Consider the following 23250-nt stretch of genomic DNA (forward strand, 5'->3'; position numbering starts at 1 on the left):
GAGGCTTAACCCACTGAGCCACCCAGGTGCCCCTATTATTAATCTCTTACTCTGTCTAGTTTATAAATTAAATTTTATCATAGGTAGGTATGTATAGGAAAAAAAACATATGTAGCATTTGGCATTACCTGTGGTCTTGTGCATTCGTAGTAGGTCTTGGAATGCTTCCCCTGTGCATAATAGGTTATTAATATATTAGCAAATCAGAGCTACAGGACCTTTGGGTTTCTGGGACAACTATCTACCATGTTCATTCAAGAGGCATTGATCTTAGATCAAAAAGAAATCCAACACTGAGATTGGTTTGATGCATGTATTCCCAATGAAGTCATGAAGAAAACTAAAAAAAAAAAAAAAAATCTAAATTAAAAGCAAATAGTTGCCTTCAACCTTTAGCAATTCTTTTAAAAAAAGTTAAATAACCTAGAATAAAACAAGAGGTATTTCATGAGACTTTGTTCTTTTCTTCTCCTGCCCAGCCTGGTACCAAATTGGTACATCCCAGGGGAGAAAAATAATTTTTTGAAATTACAATACTTCAAACCTCTTTCGTCCAGATTCAAACACCCCTAACTCAACTTTGAAGTGAGACTGTGGTGATACATAAAGACATGTGGAATTTGGTGGCAATCTGTTTTAGCCAGACTTTGATCACAATATGAAGTGGGGAAGACAGAAAACCGTAGAAACACAATTGCCTGGAGGAAATCAAGGAAACCTCCATTTGGGGAGAGAAAACAAACCTTTGATACAGCTTTGCTGGGAAGTAACTCTCTAAATACCAGTGACCTGTCCATCTCCATGCTCCTTTTTAAGGGATATTTGGTGATGAGTCCTTCCATGTTCTCTGACATGGACCTCTCAAACTTATTACCTACCATTTGACACCCCCAGTGAGGGAGAATTATTAGCCTCAAGACAACTCACTTCCTTAGGATCTATTCTCGATTATCAGTGTGGAATCCCGGGACAAACTGTGCATACGTGGGTCACCACACTTGGGCTCTGGCCGTCCCAACACCTTCCAGCTCTGTTGCCCTGGGGAAGCCAGTCCATCTCCAACCCTTACCTCACTCCCAGCTACTAGTGTCTATTCGACTAGACCCAGTGGATCTTGGGCACAACCCTTTCCTTTCTTGACCCTCAGTTTATCTCTAACTAGACCATCCACTTTCAGTGAGGACAAGAATACCTCTAAAGATTTGAAAATTGATTCTGGAGGTGAGAATCTTTTGCTCTTTTTTTTTTTTATGTACAGCAAAAACACAGTGCATACACATATACACAACATATCTGTGGATTGAGGGTGATTGAAGAATAGATTGTCTAAACAGGTGATAATGGAAAAAAAAAAAGAAAAAAGGCTGAGATCCTCTGGAATAAAGGAAGTCAAAGTTTTGGAACCTTCTTTAAAATTAAATATATACTTAGCTTCATAAAATTATGACTTATTGTGTGATTGTTCTAAGAAAGTTCTACTTTTAACCAAGTTTCTATCTTCTTCAGAGCTTTAAAAAAAAATAGTATTTGGACAAAAAGAAAGAAGCCGACCCTCTTTAAAATAGCCAGTGGAACTTCTTCTCCGTGTTTTCTTCTCTTTGTCATTTGCATCTCATTCACATGTTTCAGCAGGATTGCATATTCATCATAATCTGGCTGCCACTCCCTCGTCCATCCAGTGATGTTCAAGTGTTTGGAACCAGGTCAGGTAGCAGACTGGGCATCCATGGAATGGATGGAAATAGCTTAGCTCAGACTAGGGTTTTTATCCCAGGGTTCACGATCTTTGGGGGGGCGGGGTGTGGGGAATCCATGGACAGAACTGTGTTTCAACTATCAGTTTCCTTTGTAATACCATGCATTTGAAAACTCTCTTCTGAAAAGTGATCCATAGGGATCCATGACAAAAATAAAGGTTAATAAACGAGCAAATGCTGGGATTAAGAAGTCGTTGTTGTCAAATAAAACAGAGAGTACCTTAGTTCGCAAGGGCTATAGAGAAATCTATTTCCTCCCAGTTCTCGAGGCTGGAAGTCTGCGATCAAGGTGTTGGCAAGGTTGGTTTCTTCTGAGGACCTCTATTCTTCCTTTGTATATGGTTATCTTCTCCCTGGGTCTTCACATGGTCTTCCTTCTGTGTTTGTATCCTAATCTCCTCTTCTTATAAGGACACCAGTCTTATTGGATTAGGACTTAAACCTAACAGCCCCATTTAACCCTAATTACCTCTTTAAAGAACTCACCTCCAAAGACAGTCCTACTCAGAGGCACTGGGCATTAGGACTTCCAACATACAAATTTTGGGGAGGGTGCTAATCATTCAAGGATAGGTAGATAGTACGGAGGAATAGGTTGAAGTTGATCCAAGGAAAGGGGGAAGAAAATGGCAGAAGGGATCGGAGCTTTAAGATCAGGAGATGACAACGTAGGGAAAAATGACTGATGACTCTATCAGAAATAGGTGTAAGAGAACCTTCCCCCAACACCTGCCCCATGACTCTAGATTGTTGCTGTTCTCAGGGAGTAAGAGCTCCCAGCCCTCCAGGTTTTCTCTGCCCTTGCTCACAAACACTCAAACAGCTCTTTCTAACCTCATATATTTGGAGTTTGGTCACTTGCTCCTTAAATGGCTTTTAGTCAATGGCAGGTGGTAGGATGTATTCAAAGCTCTGTGGACAGGGGAGGAAGGTGGGAGTGGGTGCCGTCTTCATGGGTCTGTTGAGGAGAGGTTAGGTGAGTTCCTTCATTCTGCTTTGTCTTGGTTTTATTTTCTATTCTGTGATTGCGAGAAGACCTTTCTCCCAGGTCTAAGCCCCTGACAGATGGGATCATCATGGGGAAACATGATGTAACATTAGGAAATAAACCTTTAATTATTTATCACATATTCCCAAAGAACAGGGGGAGGGAAGAGCTGAATTCATTTGGCCAAAAAATTCCCTGATCGTCATTTGTGATGACCATCTTTCCACCATATAACCTTTGATTTCCTCTGCTTCTCATTCACCACTGTGACCAGAGCCTTCTTTTGAAATCTTCCATCCATGGTTCTCAGAGGTTTGTCTGATGATTCGAGGTATAATGAAAGGGATTTGCAGCTGCCGTCTGGCTCGCCAGGCAATTTTGTCTGGTGATACCTCCTTCCATGGTATTTTTAGTTCTCATCTGTAGCTTTCAGTTTCTTTAGGGGCCGATATGCCTCTGGCTTTTCAGAGAACACTACGGAGTGGCCTGAGCTCTGCAGCTCACCTCTGATCTATGCTGCACAATTACAGAAGCAGGCTTATAATCAATGTAATTGAAGATCAGAGTTAATGAGGACCTCCGTGCCCAGGCAGTCCCCTGAGCAATGCTGAGCTTCAGATGCTAGATAAGGAAACGATTGGGCTGAACTGAAAATCCATTTGGCTAATTAGATGATGTATATTCCCACAAGCCAGTGGAAGAAAAAAATATATATATATATTGAAAAATAAGGAAACATGACATTTTGAAGTTGAGATTTTGGCAAAGATTCATTTCAGAGTCACTGCTCTCTGAAGAGATTGATTTGAGCACAAAGAGGAATCTTAGAGCACCCAGAAAATGGGGGTGCTTTCGATCCAAAACCAAGAAAATAAAACAGGGTCCATTGGAAAACTAGAGATATATGAGACACATGGAATAATGCATTTATATTCCTTTCCTGTGTTTTTATTATCAAAGTAATGCTGGAACTTACCCATAGAGAGCCGCTTGCCCCTCTTTGGCCTTACTGAGCTTGGTCTTACTGAGCTCTGTCTCTCCGTCTCCCCTGCTCCATTCTTTGCATGGACACACTCCCCAGTCATCTTCTGAACCTCTACCGAACCCTAAGCACTATGGTGTTTTCAGAGTTAAGACATAGTCTGCTTTCAAGTAATGTACAACCTAGATGGGAGAATAAGAAAGGGGAAATTAAAAAACAATTCATGACTTGCTTTAGATTTGCTAAATCCAATCTCCCTTCCTGGACGATGGGCACTCAGTGGACAGACACCATATTTTGTTCATCCAGAGGCTGAGACAGAAGCCAGCACATAGTATGCCATTTTATTTGTTAAATGCATAAATCTATGGATGCATGACTAAATCTCTGATATGGCACATACCGCTGGTAGTTGCGTGCAACACCTTGTAAGTATGAGAGAGATGAAGAGGAGCGCAAGCCAGGTCTGAAGGCGAGGCTTAAGGGGCAAATGCCACCTTAACTTTTGCCAAGTGTATTGTTCTCCTTTGTCTCCTTCCAGATCTAGCTTAAAAGCCAAATACTCTTCAGCGATTCCTCTCTGACACCCTTTTTCCTTCTGCTTAGATGCAGAGATGCCCATCCTTGCCATGCGGTGTACCCAGCACTCTAGGTTGTATTGTGTCTATCTGTGCACACATTTGATCTCCCTTGTTAGTCTGTAATTTTCTTGATGGATTCATTAATCATTCTCTGTGCCTGTTTCTTATACAAGGAGGGGCTTGATAAATGTTGGTTAAATGAACATGCGGATTAAGTCTTGACAGTTACATTTTGTGAAGTTGCTTCCTCTCACTATCTGATGTGGTATCATCTCCCTGCCACATGTCCTTGCCCCTTCACACTGAGTCCCTCTAACATCTCTACTTTGGCAATCCACATCGCAAGCCCATGGGCTGAATGAGAGCTCAGGGGCTCTGAATGTCATTTCAAGTTTTTGTTTGGGACTGGGAGACACTGAAGGGCTAATCTTGTATGCTGGCTCTTGCAGGATAAAAACAAAAAGTCAAAGCAAAGAAACAGAAAACATTGGGGTCAGCATGAAGGCATTCCTGCCTCACAATCTCGTGGTTAGTTGAAATCCCTTCTAGTCAAGCACAGAACTCTGATTTCATTAAAACCACTCATGGAAACTAATGAGAACCAAAACACTTCAGTCCAAAACCTATGGGATCATTAATTCATTCAACAGACATTCTCTAAACTCCTAATATGTGCCGGGCACTTTACCCAGGGCCAGACTGATAAGGACTAATGAATGAGTCATGACCTCTTCCCTGTAGGAAAGCACTATCTATCAGAGAAAGCAAAAAACCCCACACTAAAGATACACCCTAATTGGGGATGCACAGACTATCAGAAAAGAAGCAATACCACCACTGAGGGCAGCTCTGCCTGATACCCAACCAGAGCCCCAGCTCTCAAGACAGCCTGGAATAATGGACAGGTCCCATCTTGGGATGCTGAAAAATCTAGAGTCAGTTTCTACTTTAGCCACTTACTAGTTGTAAATTTGGTTAATTCAGTTTCTCTCTGAACTTCATGTTGTTCTTTTCTAAAATGGGGGAAACACCTACCCCATAAGGCTGTTATAAGAATTAAACGAACAGGATTTGTAACACATTCATCCCAGGGTCTGGAACAGAGAGGGTGTTCAAGGGGTGGTAACTCCCTTCTGCCATTAAACCAACAGTTAGCTTGGTAGACTACCTTTTTAAAAGCAGTTGATGATAACTTACTTTTGAGTCACTCCCTTTTATTTCATTTATTTATTTTTAAGATTTTATGTATTTATTTGACCGACACAGATCACAAGTAGACAGAGAGAGAGAGGAGGAAGCTGGTTCCCCGCCGAGCAGAGAGCCCGATGCAGGTGGGGCTTGATCTTAGGACGCTGGGATCATGACCTGAGCTGAAAACAGAGGTGTTAACCCACTGAGCTACCCAGGTGCCCCGAGTTACTCCCTTTAAAAAAAAATTATGTATTTCTTTGAGGGGGGCATGCGTAGAAGCAGGGGGAGGGACTAAGGGAGATAGGGAGAGAGAAAATCTTAACCAGGGTCTATGTCCAGCATGGAGCCCAACTTGGGGCTCAAACTCACAACTCTGAGACCATGACCTGAGCTGAAATCAAGAGCTGAATGCCTAACCGACTGAGCCACCCAGGTGCCCTGAGTCACTCTGTTTTACAGAGATGCTTTTCTCATGTTTAAGAGAGATCTGTTAACCAGTATTGAATGCAGAGCTCTGTAAGTTTGTAAGAAATCCAAATAATAACTAAAATAGCTCCTGTTAGTTGAGATTTCAAAATGTGTTGGTGAACGTCACATACTATAGTGGATGGCATCGCGCTGGGTCCAAATCTCTCATTAGAACGTAGGCACTATTCCTCCAGCTTCCAGGAATGTTGGTGGTCAACCACTGGCTCTGCATCTTTCTGGGAGAAATGTCCTTCATTGAAAAAGACCACTTCACCTAAGCACATGACCCCTCCCCAAGGATAGCCCACAGTCTATGCCTGGTTAATGTGGGGGTACAAAGGCCTAACACTTTGTCTTGATTCAGGACAACTCTGAAGGACCATCACAGAACTTCCTGGGGTCCAGAACTTCCCCTGGGGTCAGCTAAGGGCTTTGCTCAAACTGCATGGTGATTCGCTCTCCCTCTGTTCAGTTCCTCTTTGTTCCTTACCAGGCAGTCCCAGCAAACCTCCCACATGCCAATCTCTGCCTTTGAGTGTCATTTCTGGTAAACCTGACTTAGACACGTGCATCGTCTCATTTAATCTTTATATCAGCCCTACGAAGGAAAAGTCCGTAACCATGTGTTTCACGGGAGATGACTGAGGATGGTCCAGGTTTACAGAGCTTGTGAGTAGCAGAGGGAAGATCTGAACACATGTCTTGCAGACTCTCTTCTCTGCATCACTGCACTGCGTAGCTTTCCTGAAGTAGTGGGATTAGCCAAACTCAGCCCTGGGACACAATTCAATATCCATCCCTCAGTCTTTAGTGAGAATAAATACAAGAATTATCCATTTAAACAGCATGACTGTGCTTTTTAAAAGAAAAATCTGTGGTTGATACTGATGTGCGGTGCCTTGCACAGGGACCCATGTGACATGTTTCTGCTTGGGCTTAGTTCCAGAGGGGAAAATATGGCTTTGCAGATAGATTTGCATATCTTCCCTTGCCAGAAATTTGAAATATGGAATCCAGCAGACTTCTTCTTCTTTTTTCCTTTTTATTTGCTTTAGTTGCCAAAGATTTTAAGGCCAACTTCAAATGTGGTCATTTCCTCATCTCTGAGCTTGATGCTATCAATCCCTTATGCTTTTCACATAGAGTCCTCTTTCTTCCCCACCAAAAGTCATATTGTCCACTGTGCTTCTCCTGGGGAACTCTTTCTATGAAATGATAGAAATCTCATCATCTGTGTGAGTTAGGGAAGGTAATGCTGCCTGCCATGCCCTTACCCTTTCTGGGAATCTGAGGTCCTCAGGGCATTCAGGTAAGGTCTGACATGGTCCTGCCTCCCTGGCCATTGCCCATTAGACCACATCTAGTCACCAAGGCCAACAAGAGCCCAACCATTGTGGTCAGCTAGCAAGGTCTCTTGTGACCTGACAGAGAGGCTGCTGTCAAACCCATATGATGCTCTGTAGCTGAGTTCCTCTTAAATTGCATACAAGGAAAGATTTTATTGGTTGATAGTGAGGTAGAGAGAAGCAAATGCAGGGAGAGAAGCTGAGTCATGTTATTTGTGAAACAAATTTTTTTTAAAGAATTTATTTATTTTTTTGACAGAGAGAGAGAGAGAGAGATCACAAGTACGCAGAGAGGCAGGCAGAGGGAGAGGGGATGATGTAGGCTCCCTGCCAAGCAGAGAGCCTGATGTGGGGCTCAATCCCAGGACCCTGAGACCATGACCTAAGCCAAAGGCAGAGGCTTAACCCACGGAGCCACCCAGGTGCCCCTTTGTGAAACAATTTAAGGTCTCCTGCTGGTGAGGTCTGTAGATCTGCCATAAATCTAGAACTACTCTTCAAGTCCGGCATTGTGGAGCTTGGTCCTAACTGAACTTTTTGTTTTTTCTTTACCCCTGGGAAATTTGACTTTTACTATATTTTATGTACATTTTCTCTGTTTTTATTATTTGTTTCATTTATTAAGTTTTTAAAACTTCAATTTCGGTATAGTTAACATACGCTGTTATATTAGTTTGGGGTGCACAGTATGATGACTCAACAATTCTGTACGTTTCTTGGTACTCATCATAAGTGTATTTCTAATCCCCTTCACCTGTTTCACCCATCCCCCCCCCACTTCCCTTTTGGTGTCCATCCGTTTGTTCTCTGTAGTTAAGAGTCTGTTTCTTGGCTTCTCTCTCTTTTTTCTTTGATTGTTTGCTTTCTTTCTTAGATTTTACAAATTAGTGAAATCATATGGTGTTTGTCTTTAACTTACTTCACTTAATACTCTATAGCTCCATCTATATTGTTGCAAATGGCAAGATTTCATTTTTTTAATGGCTGAGTAATCTCCCACTGTATATGTGTGTGCATATATATGTATATATACATGTACATACATATACATATACATACACATACACACACCACATCTTAATCCATTCATCCATTGATGGAGACTCGGGCTGCTCCCATAGTTCGACTGTTGTAAAATATGTTGGAATAAATATCAGGTGCACATATCTCTTTAAATTAGGGTTCTTATATTCTTTGGGTAAATACCCAATAGTGAGATTGTTGACTCATAAGGTAATTCTAGTTCATCTTTTTGAGGAACCTCCACGCTGTTTTCCAGAGTGGCTGCACCAGTTTGCATTCCTACCAAGAGTGGAAGAGGGGTAACTTTTCTCCATGTCCTTGCCAACACTTGTTGTTTCTTGTGGTTTTGATTCTAGCCATTCTGACAGGTGTGAGGTGATCTCTCATTGTGGTTTTGATTTGCATTTCTCTGATGATGAGTGATGTCGAGCATCTTTTCATGTGCCCGTTGGCCATCTGGATGTCTTCTTTGGAAAAAAATGTCTGTTCCTGTCTTCTGCCTGTTTTTCAATTGGATTATTCATTTTGGGGGTATTGAGTTTAATAAATTTTTTATATATTTTAGATACTAACCCTTTATCAGTTATGTTATTTGCCAATATCTTCTCCCACTCAGTAGGTTACTTTTTAGTTTTGTTGATTATTTCCTTTGTTGTGAAGAAACTTTTTATTTTGATATAGTCTCAAAAGTTTATCTTTGCTTTTTTCCGCTAGAAAGAAGTTACAGCCAATATCAGAGAAATTACTACCTGTGCTCTCTTCTAGGATTTTTGTGGTTTCAGGTCTCACATTTAGTTAGGTCTTCAATCCAACTTGAGTTTAATTTTGTGTATGGTTTAAGAAAGTGGTCCAGTTTCATTCTTTGCATGTAGGTGCCCAGTTTTCCCAACACCATTTAAAGAGATTTGTCTTTCCCGTTTTATGTTCTTTCCTCCAGCACTGAAGATTAATTTGTATATACTTGTGGCTTTATTTCTGAGTTTTCTATTCTGTTCTATTGATCCATCTGTCTATTTTTATGCCAATACCATACTGTTTTGATTACTATAGCTTTTTTTTCCATTTATTTATTTTCAGCATAACAGTAGTCATTATTTTTTCACCACACCCAGTGCTCCATGCAATCCGTGCCCTCTCTAATACCCACCACCTGGTACCCCGACCTCCCACCCCCCCCCCGCAACTTCAGACCCCTCGGATTGTTTTTCAGAGTCCATAGTCTCTCATGATTCACCTCCCCTTCCAATTTGCCCCAACCCCCTTTAATATAACTTGAAGTCTGGAATTGTGATGCCTCCAGTTTTGTATTTCTTTTTCAAGATTGCTTTGGCTACTCACAGTCTTTTGTAGTCCCATAAAAATTTTAGGATTGTTTGTTCTAGTAGTGTGAAAAATGCTATTGGTGTTTTGATAAGGATTACATTAAATCTGTATATTGCTTTGGGTAGTATAGATATTTTAATATTTGTTCTTCCAACACATGAGCATGGAGAATCTTTCCATTTCTTTGTATCTTCTTGAATTTCTTTCATCAGTGATTTATAGTTTTCAGAGTACAGGTCTTTTTAAAAATTATTTATTTTTTATTTCTTCTGTGTTCCAGAATTCAGTGTTTATGCACCACACCCAGTGTTCCATGCAATATGTACCGTCCATAATACCCACCACCAGGCTCACCCAATCCCCCAAACCCCTCCAAAACCCTCAGTTTGTTTCTCAGAGTCCACAATCTCTCATAGTTCATCTCCCCCTCCAATTTCCCCCAACTCTCTTCTCCTCTCCATCTCCCCATGTCCTCCATGATATTCCTCATGCTCCACAAATAAGTGAAACCATATGATAATTGGCTCTCTCTGCTTGACTGATTTCACTCAGCATAATCTCTTCCAATCCCGTCCATGTTGCTACAAAAGTTGGGTATTCATCCTTTCTGATGGAGGCATAATACTCCGTTGTATATATGGACCATATCTTCTTTATCCATTCATCCAGTGAAGGGCATCTTGGTTCTTCCCACAGTTTGTCGACTGTGGCCATTACTGCTATGAACATTGGGGTACAGATGGCCCTTCTTTTCACTATATCAGTATCTTTGGGGTAAATACCCAGCAGTACAATTGCAGGGTCATAGGGAAGCTCTATTTTTAATTTCTTAAGGAATCTCCACACTGTTTTCCAAAGCGGCTGCACCAACTTGCATTCACACCAACAGTGTATGAGGGTTCCCCTTTCTCCACATCCTCTCCAACACATGTTGTTTACTATCTTGTTAATTTTGGTCATTCTAACTGGTGTAAGGTGGTATCTCAGTGTGGTTTTGATTTGAATCTCCCTGATGGCTAATGATGATGAACATTTTTTCATGTGTCTGTTAGCCATTTGCATGTCCTCTTTGGGGAAGTGACTGTTCAGGTCTTCTGCCCATTTTTTGACATGATTATCTGTTTAGTGTGTTTTGAGTTTGAGGAGTTCTTTATAGATCTTGGATACCAGCCCTTTGTACTGTCATTTGCAAATATCCTCTCCCATACTCTGGGTTGCCTCTTTGATTTGTTGACTATTTCCTTTGTGTGCAGAAGCTTTTGATCTTGATGAAGTCCCAAAAGTTCATTTTCACTTTTGTTTCCTTTGCCTTTGGAGACATATCTTGAAAGTTGCTGTGGCCAATGTCGAAGAGGTTACTGCCTGTTCTCCTCTAGGATTCTGATTTTAAGCTTTACTACAAAACTGTGATCACCAAGACAGCATGATACTGGCACAAAAACAGACACATAGACCAGTGGAACAGAGTAGACAGCCTAGATATGGACCCTCAACTATATGGTCAAATCATCTTTGACAGAGTACAGGTCTTTCAACTCTTTTTGGTTAAGTTTATTTCTGGTATTTTATAGGTTTTGGTGCAATTATAAATGGAATTGTTTTCTTAGTTTCCCTTTCTGCTGCTTCATTATTAGTGCATAGGAACGGGACATATTTCTGTATATTGATTTTGTATCCTGTGACTTTACTGAATTCATTTATCAGTTCTGGTAGTTTTAGTGGTGTCTTTCGCATTTTCTATATAGAGCATCACGTCATCTGTAAATAGCAGAAGTCTTACTTCTTCTTTATCAGTTTGGATGCCTTTTATTCATTTTGTTGTCTAATAGTTGTGGGCTACCGTTGTGTATTACTGCATTCACACACTCACCATTCATACCTAGTATGCAGCCACCCTGCAGAGGCTTCTGTTCCTTGCCCTCAAAGTGTGTGTGTGTGTGTAATGTAATCCATATATGTATGCATGTGTGTGTTCATGTATGTATATATGTGTGTATAGATATGTATGTATGTGTATACATATATGTGTATGTTCAGGGGAATATTTTAGAGTGTAGATTGCAAGGCAGGGTTTTTGACTTATACAAGTTGTTGTTGTTTTTTTTTAATATCTCTTTATTTTTTTAAGAGACAGGGTGCGTAAGCAAGCAGGGGAAGGGGTAGAGGGAGACTTAGAGAGAGAGAATCCTAAAGCAGGTTCCCTGCTGAGCCGGGAGCCTGACACGGGGTTCAATCCCAAGACCCTGACATGACCTGAGCTGAAATCAAGAGTTGGCTGCTTAACTGACTGAGCCCCCCAGATGCCCCTGACTTACACAAATTTAAGAACAAATTTAAGTCATTATATCAAATTGCTTGATTACAATCAAAGTCTGAGTTTGCAGCCTCTCTTAAAGAAAACTGATATTCTTGTACCGCTGGTTTTTAGATCCGTTTGACAAGAGCTGGCTGGAGCCGGCCCACAGCCATTCCCAGTCTGAGAGAACCTGCAGTGCCAGGTCACCCCAAAATCCATCATTCCCCAACATTAAGGCATTTTCTATGGCACAAGTGCAGCTTTTTTTCTTAGAGGTGCTATGAATTTCCTTGACTTTCTCTCTAATAGAATAAAAAAACAAAATCTAGGCCAGGAGGCCAAGAAGCTGCTCAGCTATTTTCTCCCATTAATAATCACACATTCGGCCCCTGTGGGCATTAATGACCCCTGTTAGGGATGGTGAGGGCGGAGGGGAGAGTATGCCTGGGTGACAGAGATATTAGCACATTTTTTTTTCTTTTACGTTTTAATGTTTAGGGGCACCTGGGTGACTTAGTTGTTAAGCATCTGCCTTTGGCTCAAGTTGTGATCCCAGGATCCTGGCTTGAGCCCCACATCAGCTCCCTGCTCAGCAGGAAGCCTGCTCCTCCCTCTACCACTCTCCCTGCTCGTCCTGTTCTTGCTGTTACTCTGTCAAAGAACTAAATAAAATCTTTTTAAAAAATTTCTTTCGGGGCGCCTGGGTGGCCCAGTCATTAGACGTCTGCCCTCGGCTCAGGTCATGATCCCAGGGTCCTGGGATCGAGCCCCGCTCTGGGCTTCTTGCTCAGCAAGGGGCCTGCTTCCCCTCTCCCATCCCCCCTGCTTGTGTTCCTGCTCTTGCTGTCACTCCGTCAAATAAATTTTTTAAAAAATCTTTATTTTTTTTAATTAAATTTATTTATTTTCAGCATAACAGTATTCATTATTTTTGCACCACACCCAGTGCTCCATGCAATGCGTGCCCTCTCTAATACCCACCACCTGGTTCCCCAACCTCCCACCCCCCCGCCACTTCAAACCCCTCAGATTGTTTTTCAGAGTCCATAGTCAAAAATTTTTTTTTTTTAATTTTTAAGCCTTCTTTACTAAAACAAGTCAGGCCTCGGCTAAGCATAACATTTTATCTATAATAATTTATTCCATTTTTACAACAATGAGGTGGGTTCCATTGATGTTCCTATTTACAGATGATGTCACCAAGACCCAGAAGTATTGAGTGGCTCACACAGAGTCAATGGCAGATAAGGGTGGATTGTGGATTTGAACCCAAGTCTCTGTCAGTCCTAAGGGCCCAACTTCTTTCCACTAGGCTGAACTGTCTCTGTGTATGATTTGTCTCTTTCTCTCCTGGCTGCCAATACCATGACAGGAATATTGTAAAAATACTTTGTCAGTGTGGGTAGACAAATGAGAACAGGGGACCTGGGGTGGGGGATCGCTTGCATGCACCTGCCCGTTTTCCCAGCCTGCACATCAGCAGCAAGATACATCTGCATCCTCCAGTCGAGGAGAAAGTAGCTGTCTTTCTCTCTGTTCACCCACAGGGAGCAGCTTTGTGGTGAGTGAAGGGAGCTACCTGGATGTCTCAGACTGGTTAAACCCGGCCAAGCTGTCCCTGTATTACCAGATCAACGCCACCTCCCCATGGGTGAGAGACCTCTGCGGACAGAGGACGACAGATGCCTGTGAGCAGCTCTGCGACCCAGAAACTGGTGAGTCATGGCTTAGGCTGGGATGGAGGGAGAGAGGAGCCAGGCTGCAAGATGGCTTGCACACCTTGTACCTGAAGATCATGGCTTCTGAGCCGTGGATGAGGGGTTTTACCTGAAGGCCCATCAGTTCCATTGGCAGTTAAATTCTGTGCTGCCATCACTGGGCCAGGGAGAAAGCTCTACAGAACCACAGAATCCCAGAAGTAGAAAGGACCACAGAGAGCATCTGGTCTGGTTTTAGCAAAGCAAGGTATCTGAACATCCTCAGCATCCCTGAGCTCAGATCCTATCCACCTCTTACTAGCTAGATGTCCTTTGGCATTTTTTCCAGCTTTACTGAGATATAAGTGACATAGAGCATTCTGTAAGTTTAAGGTGTGTGTTGTGATGATTTAATACATGCATATACTGTATAATGATTACTGTCTTAAGATTTATTGACACCCCCATCATTTCATATACCATTTTTTTTATAGTGAGAACGTTTAAGATCTACCCTCTTAACAACTTTCAAGCATATAAAACAGAATTGTTAATTGTTCACTGTGTTGTACATAAGATCCCTAGGACTTACCCCCCTTGAATGGGAGGTGTTGGTCATAGAGTACACACCAGCTGGGTGTTCTTCAGAAAGACACTTCCTGTGAGTAGCAGAGAGTGAAAAATAGCATCTAACTCACAAGGCCGTTATTAGGATTAAGTGAGATCATGTGTGGAAAGCCCCTAGTATATTTATTTACTTTGCCAGGTATGTATTGAGTAGGCAGATACTTGCCTTGGCATTGAGGATATAGCAGTGGACAAAACAGGCATAATCTATGCCCTGATTAAGTTTATATTCTAAGGAGACATTCAATCTGCACTAACAGGGATAGCCAGTAGCCACAGATGGCTATTTAAATTTAAATTAAGTAGAATTAAATGAATTCAGCATTCGCTTCCCCAGTCACATTAGCCATCTATCAAGTGCTGTGTAACTCCCTGTGACCAACGGCTACCTGCTGGACAACTCAGATGTAGAAAATCCCCAGCCCTGCCGAAAGTTCTGTTAGACAGTGCTGCAACAGATGAACGGGAAAGTATATGTACTCTGTCAGGTGATGGTGCAGCATAGGGGATGCTGAGGTGGGAGTGGGAGTGGAGCCGTGGTTACATGCAGTGGTCAGGGGAGGCTTCTCCCTTGACATTTGAGTCGGGGCACCTCGAGGCTAAGATGGAGGAAGCCATCGTGACTATCCGGGGGGCGGGATTCTAGGCGGAGCCAATGACAAGGGTCAGCATGTTGTAGCAGGAGTTCAGGAGGGTGCCTTTGGTTCAACAGGAAGAAGAGTGTGGTTGGATGGAGCTGAGAGAGGACAGGAGTGGAGGCAAATATGAAAAGCAGAAGATTGCCTGGGGGTGGCTGCAGGGAGTTATCTAGGATGACAAGAACTTAGGATTCACTCTGAGTGTGAGAGGATGTTATTGGAGGATTCTGAGCTTAAGGAGTGACATCATGTGGCCTGCATTTTAACAGAACTACTCTGGCTGGTGCATGGCAAATTGACTACACATTCAAAGGTGCTATTTTATCCCAGTGTAGGCAGGAGTGGGCAATGGCTTGACCGAAAGAGTTAAGCGGGAAAGAAGGTCAAATTCAGGACATGTTCAGAGGATAGATATGACAGGGCTTGTTATTGGATATGAAAGGTGAGAAGTAGAGAGGGGTCAGAAATGATTCCAGATGATTCATTCTGGAAGTGCATGAATGGACATCTCTTTCATTGAGTCAGAGGATGCTGTAAGAGGGTCAGGATTGAGGTGTGGGGGATCAAGGGTACCATTTGGGATGTGAGTTCAAGATGACAACTAAACATCAAGTAGAGATAGAAAATAGACACCGGGGTCCAAAAGTCCAATTCAAAGAAGTTTTAGCTGGAGATAGAAATATGTGAGTCAACAGCATAGACTTGGTATTTAAACTCAGAAGACACTCTCTTATTTATAGTAAATGCTTAGAAAATGGACCATCTCTTCTTCATCCTTGTTGTTCGGTAAATGGTGGCTGGCTACTAATGTCTACGAATAGGGAAATAGGAGTTGGAAGAGAGTTGTCAAGGTACGAGAACAAGTTAGAAATAAACTGTTCTTGCTCCCAGTCCTGCGCTCCTCCTTACAACTTACATTGCTATAGTCTCTCTGGAACTTCATCCCTTTCTTTATTAACAAGAGTCTGGCCATCTTGCCTGGAAAATCCATTGCACATTGCCCATGGGCGGGCTCCCAGTGTCCCAGGTCAAGGGTGTGCTCCCTCTCCCCTAGCTCTCCTGCACTTCTCCATGGGGCAACAGTTCAGAAGTGAAGACAGGGCTTCTCCAGGCTAACTCTTGAGCCCCTGCAGAGCTAGGCAAGGATTTAGCTTTCTAACCACCATCCCCTCTTATCTTTTAGTTGGGAGCCTGTTTAGACACATTTCTGCAGCCTTTTCATAAGCCTATTGGGGAAGCCATTTGGAAAAAGCAATGTAGCTCTAGTGTACCATTTGACCAGAGAGCTGAATCTTCTTTCTCTTAATTAAAACATTTAAGCTTTAAGACACTGTCACCCTAAGTAGTACCTCTTTATTCCCAAAACACAGACATAAACACATACACATATACACATGGCAAGCGCACACCCACAAACACACTCTTGATTATCCTCACACAACAGCCAGGGAAGCTCTTATGGAATTATGTGCCTCTGGATCTGATCTTGTATATCCTCTTTTTTTTTTTTCTTTTCCTTTCCTTAAAAAGCAAGCAAGATTATTGGTGGGAGGGCTCACTGCCTTCTCTGCCCCACACAAAGTGCCCCACCCCCACCCCAGTAGAGTGGTAAATTCCTGAGGGTCTGACCTTTTGGTTTCCCAGCTGATCTGCCTTCAGGTGCAGCTTCATTGTTTCTGATCTTTCCTGTTAGCTGGAAGCTTGAGGCTACAATTCCAAACAGTGGATCATTCGGGAAGGAGGCATGTGGAAATGATCAACTCTCCCACAAATATCCCCTAAAATTACACACACAGACACACACACACACACACACACACACACACACACCCTGCAAAGCTTAAAATGCTACTAGAATCCACTGGGTTGACCTTCTCAACTTTATCACTGGTAATATTGACACCAGGGAAGAAAAGTGAGAGAATCAAAGTTTCATAGCTAGCAGATAGAGAGCCAGGATTCCAACTCAGGACCCTGTGCTCTTAACCATTGCTTCCTAAGTTTCTGCGGCTCTAGTGTGGGTTTAAGACTGCACATTTCTAAAAAGGTACAAGCTATTGCTGATGCTTCTGGCCAAGCACAACTCTTGATGCACCGAGACTCTGAATAGTCCTTCCTCTTCCTCCCAAATAGTCCTCTTATTTTCTACATGAACAGGAGAAGTCCCAGCTGCCATATTTGTTAATTTATTTATGTGACAAAGTTGTGCTCATGTCTGTCACTTTATTTTCTACCTCTGTTTGTCCCATGCCTTGGACTCTAAGTACATGGAGACCTGTAATTCCCTGGAGGTACCATACCCTTTCATGACTACATTCCTTTGACGAGCAGTTTCCTCTCTCTTGAAATGTCTTTCTCCACCCTTTCCTGGGAGATCAAGGGTTCTTTTTTTATTTCCATTCCATTCAGCCCAAATCCGTGACTATACGAGGAGCCCTCCTCTCTGCTCTCATACCCTCTGTACTTCCCTATGTCATAGCTCTTGTCATTGTTCTTTCCTTGTCTGGATCTGTCATCAGACTGTAAGCTTTGTTAATGGCTGGTAAAAGGGATTCAAAACATGTGTCTTGCTTATTCCTGTATCTTTAAAACTTAGCCTATTGCTGGTACACCTGGGTAGCTCAGTGGGTTAAGCCTCTGCCTTCAGCTCAGGTCGTGATCCCAGGGTCCTGGGATTGAGCCCCACATCAGGCTCTCTGCTTCCTCCTCTCTCTCTGCCTGCCTCTCTGCCTACTTGTGATCTCTCTCTGTCAAATAAATAAATAAAATCTTTAAAAAAAATAAAACTTAGCCTATTGCCGACATATAATTACTGCACAGAAAATCATGAAAGGATGAAGAAAGGAAGGAAATTTATATGCTTGAAATAATTTTATTTATTTATTTATTTATTTATTTATTTATTTATTTTAAAGATTTTATTCATTTGATAGAGATCACAAGTAGGCAGAGAGGCAGGCAGAGAGAGAGAGAGAGAGAGAGAGAGAGAGAGTTGGGAAGTAGGCTCCCTGCTGAGCAGAGAGCCCGATGCAGGGCTCAATCCCAGGACCCTGGAATCAGAACCCGAGCTGAAGACAGAGGCTTGAACCCACTGAGCCACCCAGGTACCCCTTGAAATAATTTTATATACCAGTTTTTCATTTATTCCTTCATATCCACTTACATATGAACTCAGATTAAGTATTTCCCAGCTCTAGAGAAATTAGGAACCATCCAGTAGCCAGATAAGCTAGAAGGCTCTGGCTTCATCCTTGCTTTCAGCCACATCCCTGAGAGCCCTGTCCTTGTAGTCTTCACTCTACACATCTTCACAATAGTCCTCTCAAACACCCCATGCAAAGTTAGACCTTCTGACTAGAGTTCCCTCTACCTGAAATGTCTCCCATTCTTTAATAATCTACTTTGTAAAATTCTACTCACTGATTACCTCTCCTTTCCTCTTGATAGAAAGAATGACTTCCACAGTATCATCAGAGTTCTCTGTTGACCAAAAATCTGATTAAAACTTGAGTTATTGTTTGGAGATTTGCCTATCCTGCTAAAATATAAGCTCTTTAAAGCAGGGACTGTATCTCATTTACTTTGGAATTCTTCCCACCCCAATGTCCAACAAAGCACCCTACTCTTACAAGTCACTCAAGGCATAAATGGATGGGACTATATACAGGTAAGGAGTAGAAATGGGAACATTAGATCCCTGAATATATTTTCATGGGTCTTGACTCCGACCCATTTTGAAAAATTTATTTCAATTTGTTAGATTCAATTCAAGCAAGATTTTCTTAATTCCACAACTCATAAGTCTTGTGTGTTAAGTGCTATGGGAAATCACAGACAAATTGGACAATGTTCCTGCCTTCATGGATTTCACATTTTCACAGGGATAAAAATAATATGCTCATATATAGCTATTATAAAAGACAAAATGTGGGATAAATCAAGAACAAGCATTAACAAAGTAGCTCATGCCTGGAGAAAAGGGAGAAATGTATTCTGCATGGGGATTTCAGGTGATATATCATGGAGTGCATGACCTTTTAGCTGAACCTGGTAGAATCAGGGGGGAGGATTAGTAGGAGTGGTCCTTTCACAGAGAGATCTTAATGATTGAAATCAAGAAGAAAAAAAGTTTAAAATTATTCCAGGAGCCAGAAATCAGTATATATGGGCTGACATCTAGAGAATGTCTTACACATGTGGTGGTGGAGGAGAATTAGGGAAGAGACAGGTGATGAAGTTGGAAAGGTAAGATGAAGAGAATTCACAGAGAGATAACAACCAGAAGATTCTGAAAACCAGTAAGGGATTTAGTAAGCCTATATTGGTCATTGGAAAAGGGGAACTGCCTTCCATATCTGTCTAACGGTTGGGGAACATCTAACTGTCCAGGTGATTAGCTGGGCCTCCACTCCCTTGCCTCCCATTGGGAATTAGATTATGGGGAAGTCATGGGAAAAATAAACCCCAAACCCCTCTACACCCTTAGGCCTTAGATCTGTCAAAAGTGACTTTGCAGTAAGCTCCCTCTTCTGCAGGTGGGATTCTTTGGACTGAACAAAGTCATAGAGTCCCAACATTGTTCATCATGTCTTAAAGCTTTAGGGGATGTGACACTAAGAAAGATAATTCCTCTAAACTGACCAAGAAGAAAGAGAGAAGTGGGCATGTAGTGCTGCTGAGGAACATATAATTGTGATGATGCATGGACAAACCTGGCCAAGTTTTCCTGGCCGTGTGCCATAGCCCAGCTCAAGTGTGTTCTTCAAGGGATTTCAACAATTAGTACCACCCACAGGGCTGATGATGGAATTGGATATGTGCTGTGCTGGGGCTGGCCTGTATGACAGCTCATGAAACTCAAGAGAGTTGACTGTTACCATCTTTTCCCAACTCCTTGTCTGGTGATGTCATGTACATAGCCTGAAAATTGGTTATGATAAAGGTATTTATATCAACAAAATTGGTTAATGTTACAAATCATGGCTGATGTTCTTTGGAAAGTGAGTCATTAAATGTTTACCTTCATGATGGTGAATGGATTGAGAACAAACTGATTCAGGACCAAGGCAAGGAAGGGCTTCATTGAAGATTTAGAGAAGGCCTGACAGTGTTGCCAGAGGGTGGCTACCATTACACTTCATCTCTGAGGACAGAAGCAAATATTCAAGAACTACTTGCAATGGTCCCATACAATGCAGCGCCAGAATGTTGAAATGATCAGACTTTGGTTCTTCAGAATGTCACCATGGGTAAACCTTTGGTGAAACAGCTTTACTAAAGCTCTGCACATGTGTAGTATCATCCTAAATGCTGTATATAAAAATCTTTGACAGTATGGCTTCAAACCACACAAAGCAAGTAAGGGCAGAACAGTAGTACATTTAGTCACTAATTCATTAATCTCTTTATTTATTCATTCAAGCATTTAGTGAACCGGAGTAAAATTTGAATAACCTTTTGAGTCAGACCAGGTTTAAATCTTTTCTTCTCTCTTTACTGGTAGTAGGGCTTTGGGAGAGTCATTTAATATATTCAAACCTTGTTTTATATATATATAAAATAAGAATAAGTCTTATTTGGCAGGGTGCTGAAAAATCACATTTCAAATACACTCAGTACACATAATGTATGGTGGGCACTCAGAACATAGTGTGTGCTATTAATTCTGTAATCAGTTATGCAGTCTCTAGGGCCTTCATGTAATTAATTCAATATATTTTTCAATTAAATTGATAAATTTTTCATGAGACACCCCTAACCCAGCATTGTGCACTGGGTTAAATTATTTAAGAAGAAAGTAGGATGTTGTCTCTGACCTCTAGGAGCTGACCACCTGATAGAGAAACTTAGCATAACATGGACATTCCTGCTTGCTGCCTTTTATTTAGTCCTTGTGTTACTTTTAAATTAGTGCAATGAGAAAAGTCCAGGGTCTCAATCCTGGTGCCAGCTTGGCCACAAATTTGTCACTTGACCTTGAGTATGGCATATGCTCTGAACTTCATATTCATTCTCTTCAACAAAGAAATTAGTGGAAACAACTTTTAATGCAAGAAAGATCCCTAGTGGTTATCTAGTCTGATCTAATGAGGAGACTGAAGGCCACTGAGGCTAAGCAAGTTGCCCAGTGTTGCTCAGTAAATTAGTGGCAAGATGTGATTTACAACCTGAATAATTCCTAAGATACTTCTCAGCTCAAAATTCATGTTTCTATGACCTTTTGAGCACTAATAACTTACAGCATAAGTATGATTGAAACAATTTGTAAATGGCATTTAAAGCAGATTGAATTTTCTTTTCAAATTGTTATGAACTTCAGTCATGTTCCCCATCATATTCAGTTTATTTTCATGTCTTCAGCGGCCACTTTTCATTTGCAATAAGATATCAAATGAGAATACACTGAGTGTGGTTATGTCATATATATGTCTTATATTTTTTTTAAAAGATTTTATTTGTTTACTTGAGAGAGAGAGAGAGAGTGATCACAAGTAGGCAGAGAGACAGGCAGAGAGAAAGGGGGAAACAGGTTCCCCGCTGAGCAGAGAGTCCGATGCAGGGCTCAATCCCAGACCCTGAGATCATGGCCTAAGCCAAAGGCAGAGGCTTAACCCACTGAGCCACCCAGGAACCCCATATGTCTTATATTGTACTAAATATTTCTAATGTTTATAGATTACTCCTATTATTTACTAAGCCTTATATTATTATTTTTTAAATTTATTTGAGAGAGAGAGAGAGAACATGAGAGGAGAGAGGTCAGCAGGAGAAGCAGACTCCCTGCTGAGCAGGGAGCCCGATGCTGGGCTAGATCCCAGGACTCCAGGATCATGACCTAAGCTGAAGGCAGTCGCCTAACCAACTGTGCCACTGCAGTGTCCCTAAGCCTTGTATTATTAAAGTTTAATGGGACACAAGGACTTTATGAAGTTGTAAATTCGAGAATTTACAGAGATGGAGAATGTCCCTCCTTGAAGGAGATTGTAGCATGGGTGTTTCCAAGTACCAGACATGTAGGATTTAAGTAAATTAGTACATAGGTGAGGTTCACAGTTAAATAAATTGAGATTTATCTATAGAGAATCAGATTCCTGGCAGAGAGGAGAGTTTTGTATATGAGAAAAGTCTTATTAAATCTTGTCATATGCTCATTGTACTTATTGCTGTAGTTCAGTCACTGAAACAGTTCCTGGATTAATACATCTTTTCTTGGATGAATGAATGAATGAGTGCATGCATGCATGAATGAATGAGAGAAAAGCAAGTTTTATTTGGTGAAATGTCAGGACTTGATCAATGGGTTTAGTGCATTGTTCTGGTGTCAGGACCATGGATAGCTCTCTAGGCGTTGACAGTGATATTTGGTTAAGGGTTTTTGCTAAACTTTTATCTGGTACAGCTGTCTTCTGAACGTCACCTTCTCCTTTGAGATGGGTACCATTAATCTTTTTTGAACTCAGGTAAAGTAAGCTCTATCCTTTATTGGTTCCAGATTAGTACAACTATGTTCCAACTCCAGTGGGTCTCAACTAGGGAAGTCAAACCTCCATGAAGTGAGTCACTCTTATCCTCAGAATTCATAATGCTCTCTACATTACCATTCCTTTGTCCTGAACTTTAATAGACCCCAAATTAAACAAAACTCATCTAAACTTATTGTCAATTAATGAACCTTGTGCCTCATTATTCAGACATGTGAGATAATGAAATCAAACTTAAAAAATAAAATTTCCAACAGAAGCCATTCAAACAACAACAAACGGAGGTTTTTTTTTCTTGTTTAAAGGCCATGAAATGAATGTTAGCCTTAAAATCCCATTTATTTCATCAGATTGATTCATTTGATGTCAGTTATTGCCGATATATTATAGATGGGGGTGTTAGACAATGGCTAGAGATAGCTTACAGTTAAGAGAGGCACGGTGGAGTTTTGGTATGATATCCAGGAATGCATGAATACTGGGCTAACAGTGACAACATCTACAATTTATTATACCTTTATGGGGTACCAAGCATAATTTCTGCAGCTTTCTATAACTATCTTGGACTTAATAACAACACATCTATGTAGTTATTGTTGCTTCCACTTTCCATACAAGAAACTATGTCTTAAAGTTGGTTGGATGAAACTCCCAAGGTCATATATTTGCTAAGTATCACAGCTGGGATTTGGACCCAAACTGGGTAAAAAGCTACTGTTTGAGGAGGAATCCGTGTTTGAGAAGTTTGCTTAGCACTGAGAAGAGAGAGGCATTTTGGCATTCTTTCCTTGATAGGTATTTGCAGAGAATTCTCAGAGGTAGGCATGAATCCTTTGGACAAAGAATTTAGAA

The 23250-nt window shown here is 41.5% G+C and overlaps 1 protein-coding gene across 3 annotated transcripts in view; it reads left to right on the top strand.

The window, feature by feature from the left end:
• Positions 1 to 23250, top strand: part of ASTN2 (astrotactin 2) — an 854980-nt gene that overhangs the window by 368974 nt on the left and 462756 nt on the right. For all 3 annotated transcript variants that reach the window (XM_032307618.1, XM_032307619.1, XM_032307620.1), the window contains one exon: positions 13503 to 13670. In XM_032307618.1, coding sequence (XP_032163509.1) covers positions 13503 to 13670 — 168 coding nt within the window. The remainder of the gene's footprint in view (positions 1 to 13502; positions 13671 to 23250) is intronic.

This window comes from Mustela erminea, chromosome 12, assembly GCF_009829155.1.
Source record: "Mustela erminea isolate mMusErm1 chromosome 12, mMusErm1.Pri, whole genome shotgun sequence".
Taxonomy (NCBI): Eukaryota; Metazoa; Chordata; class Mammalia; order Carnivora; family Mustelidae; genus Mustela; species Mustela erminea.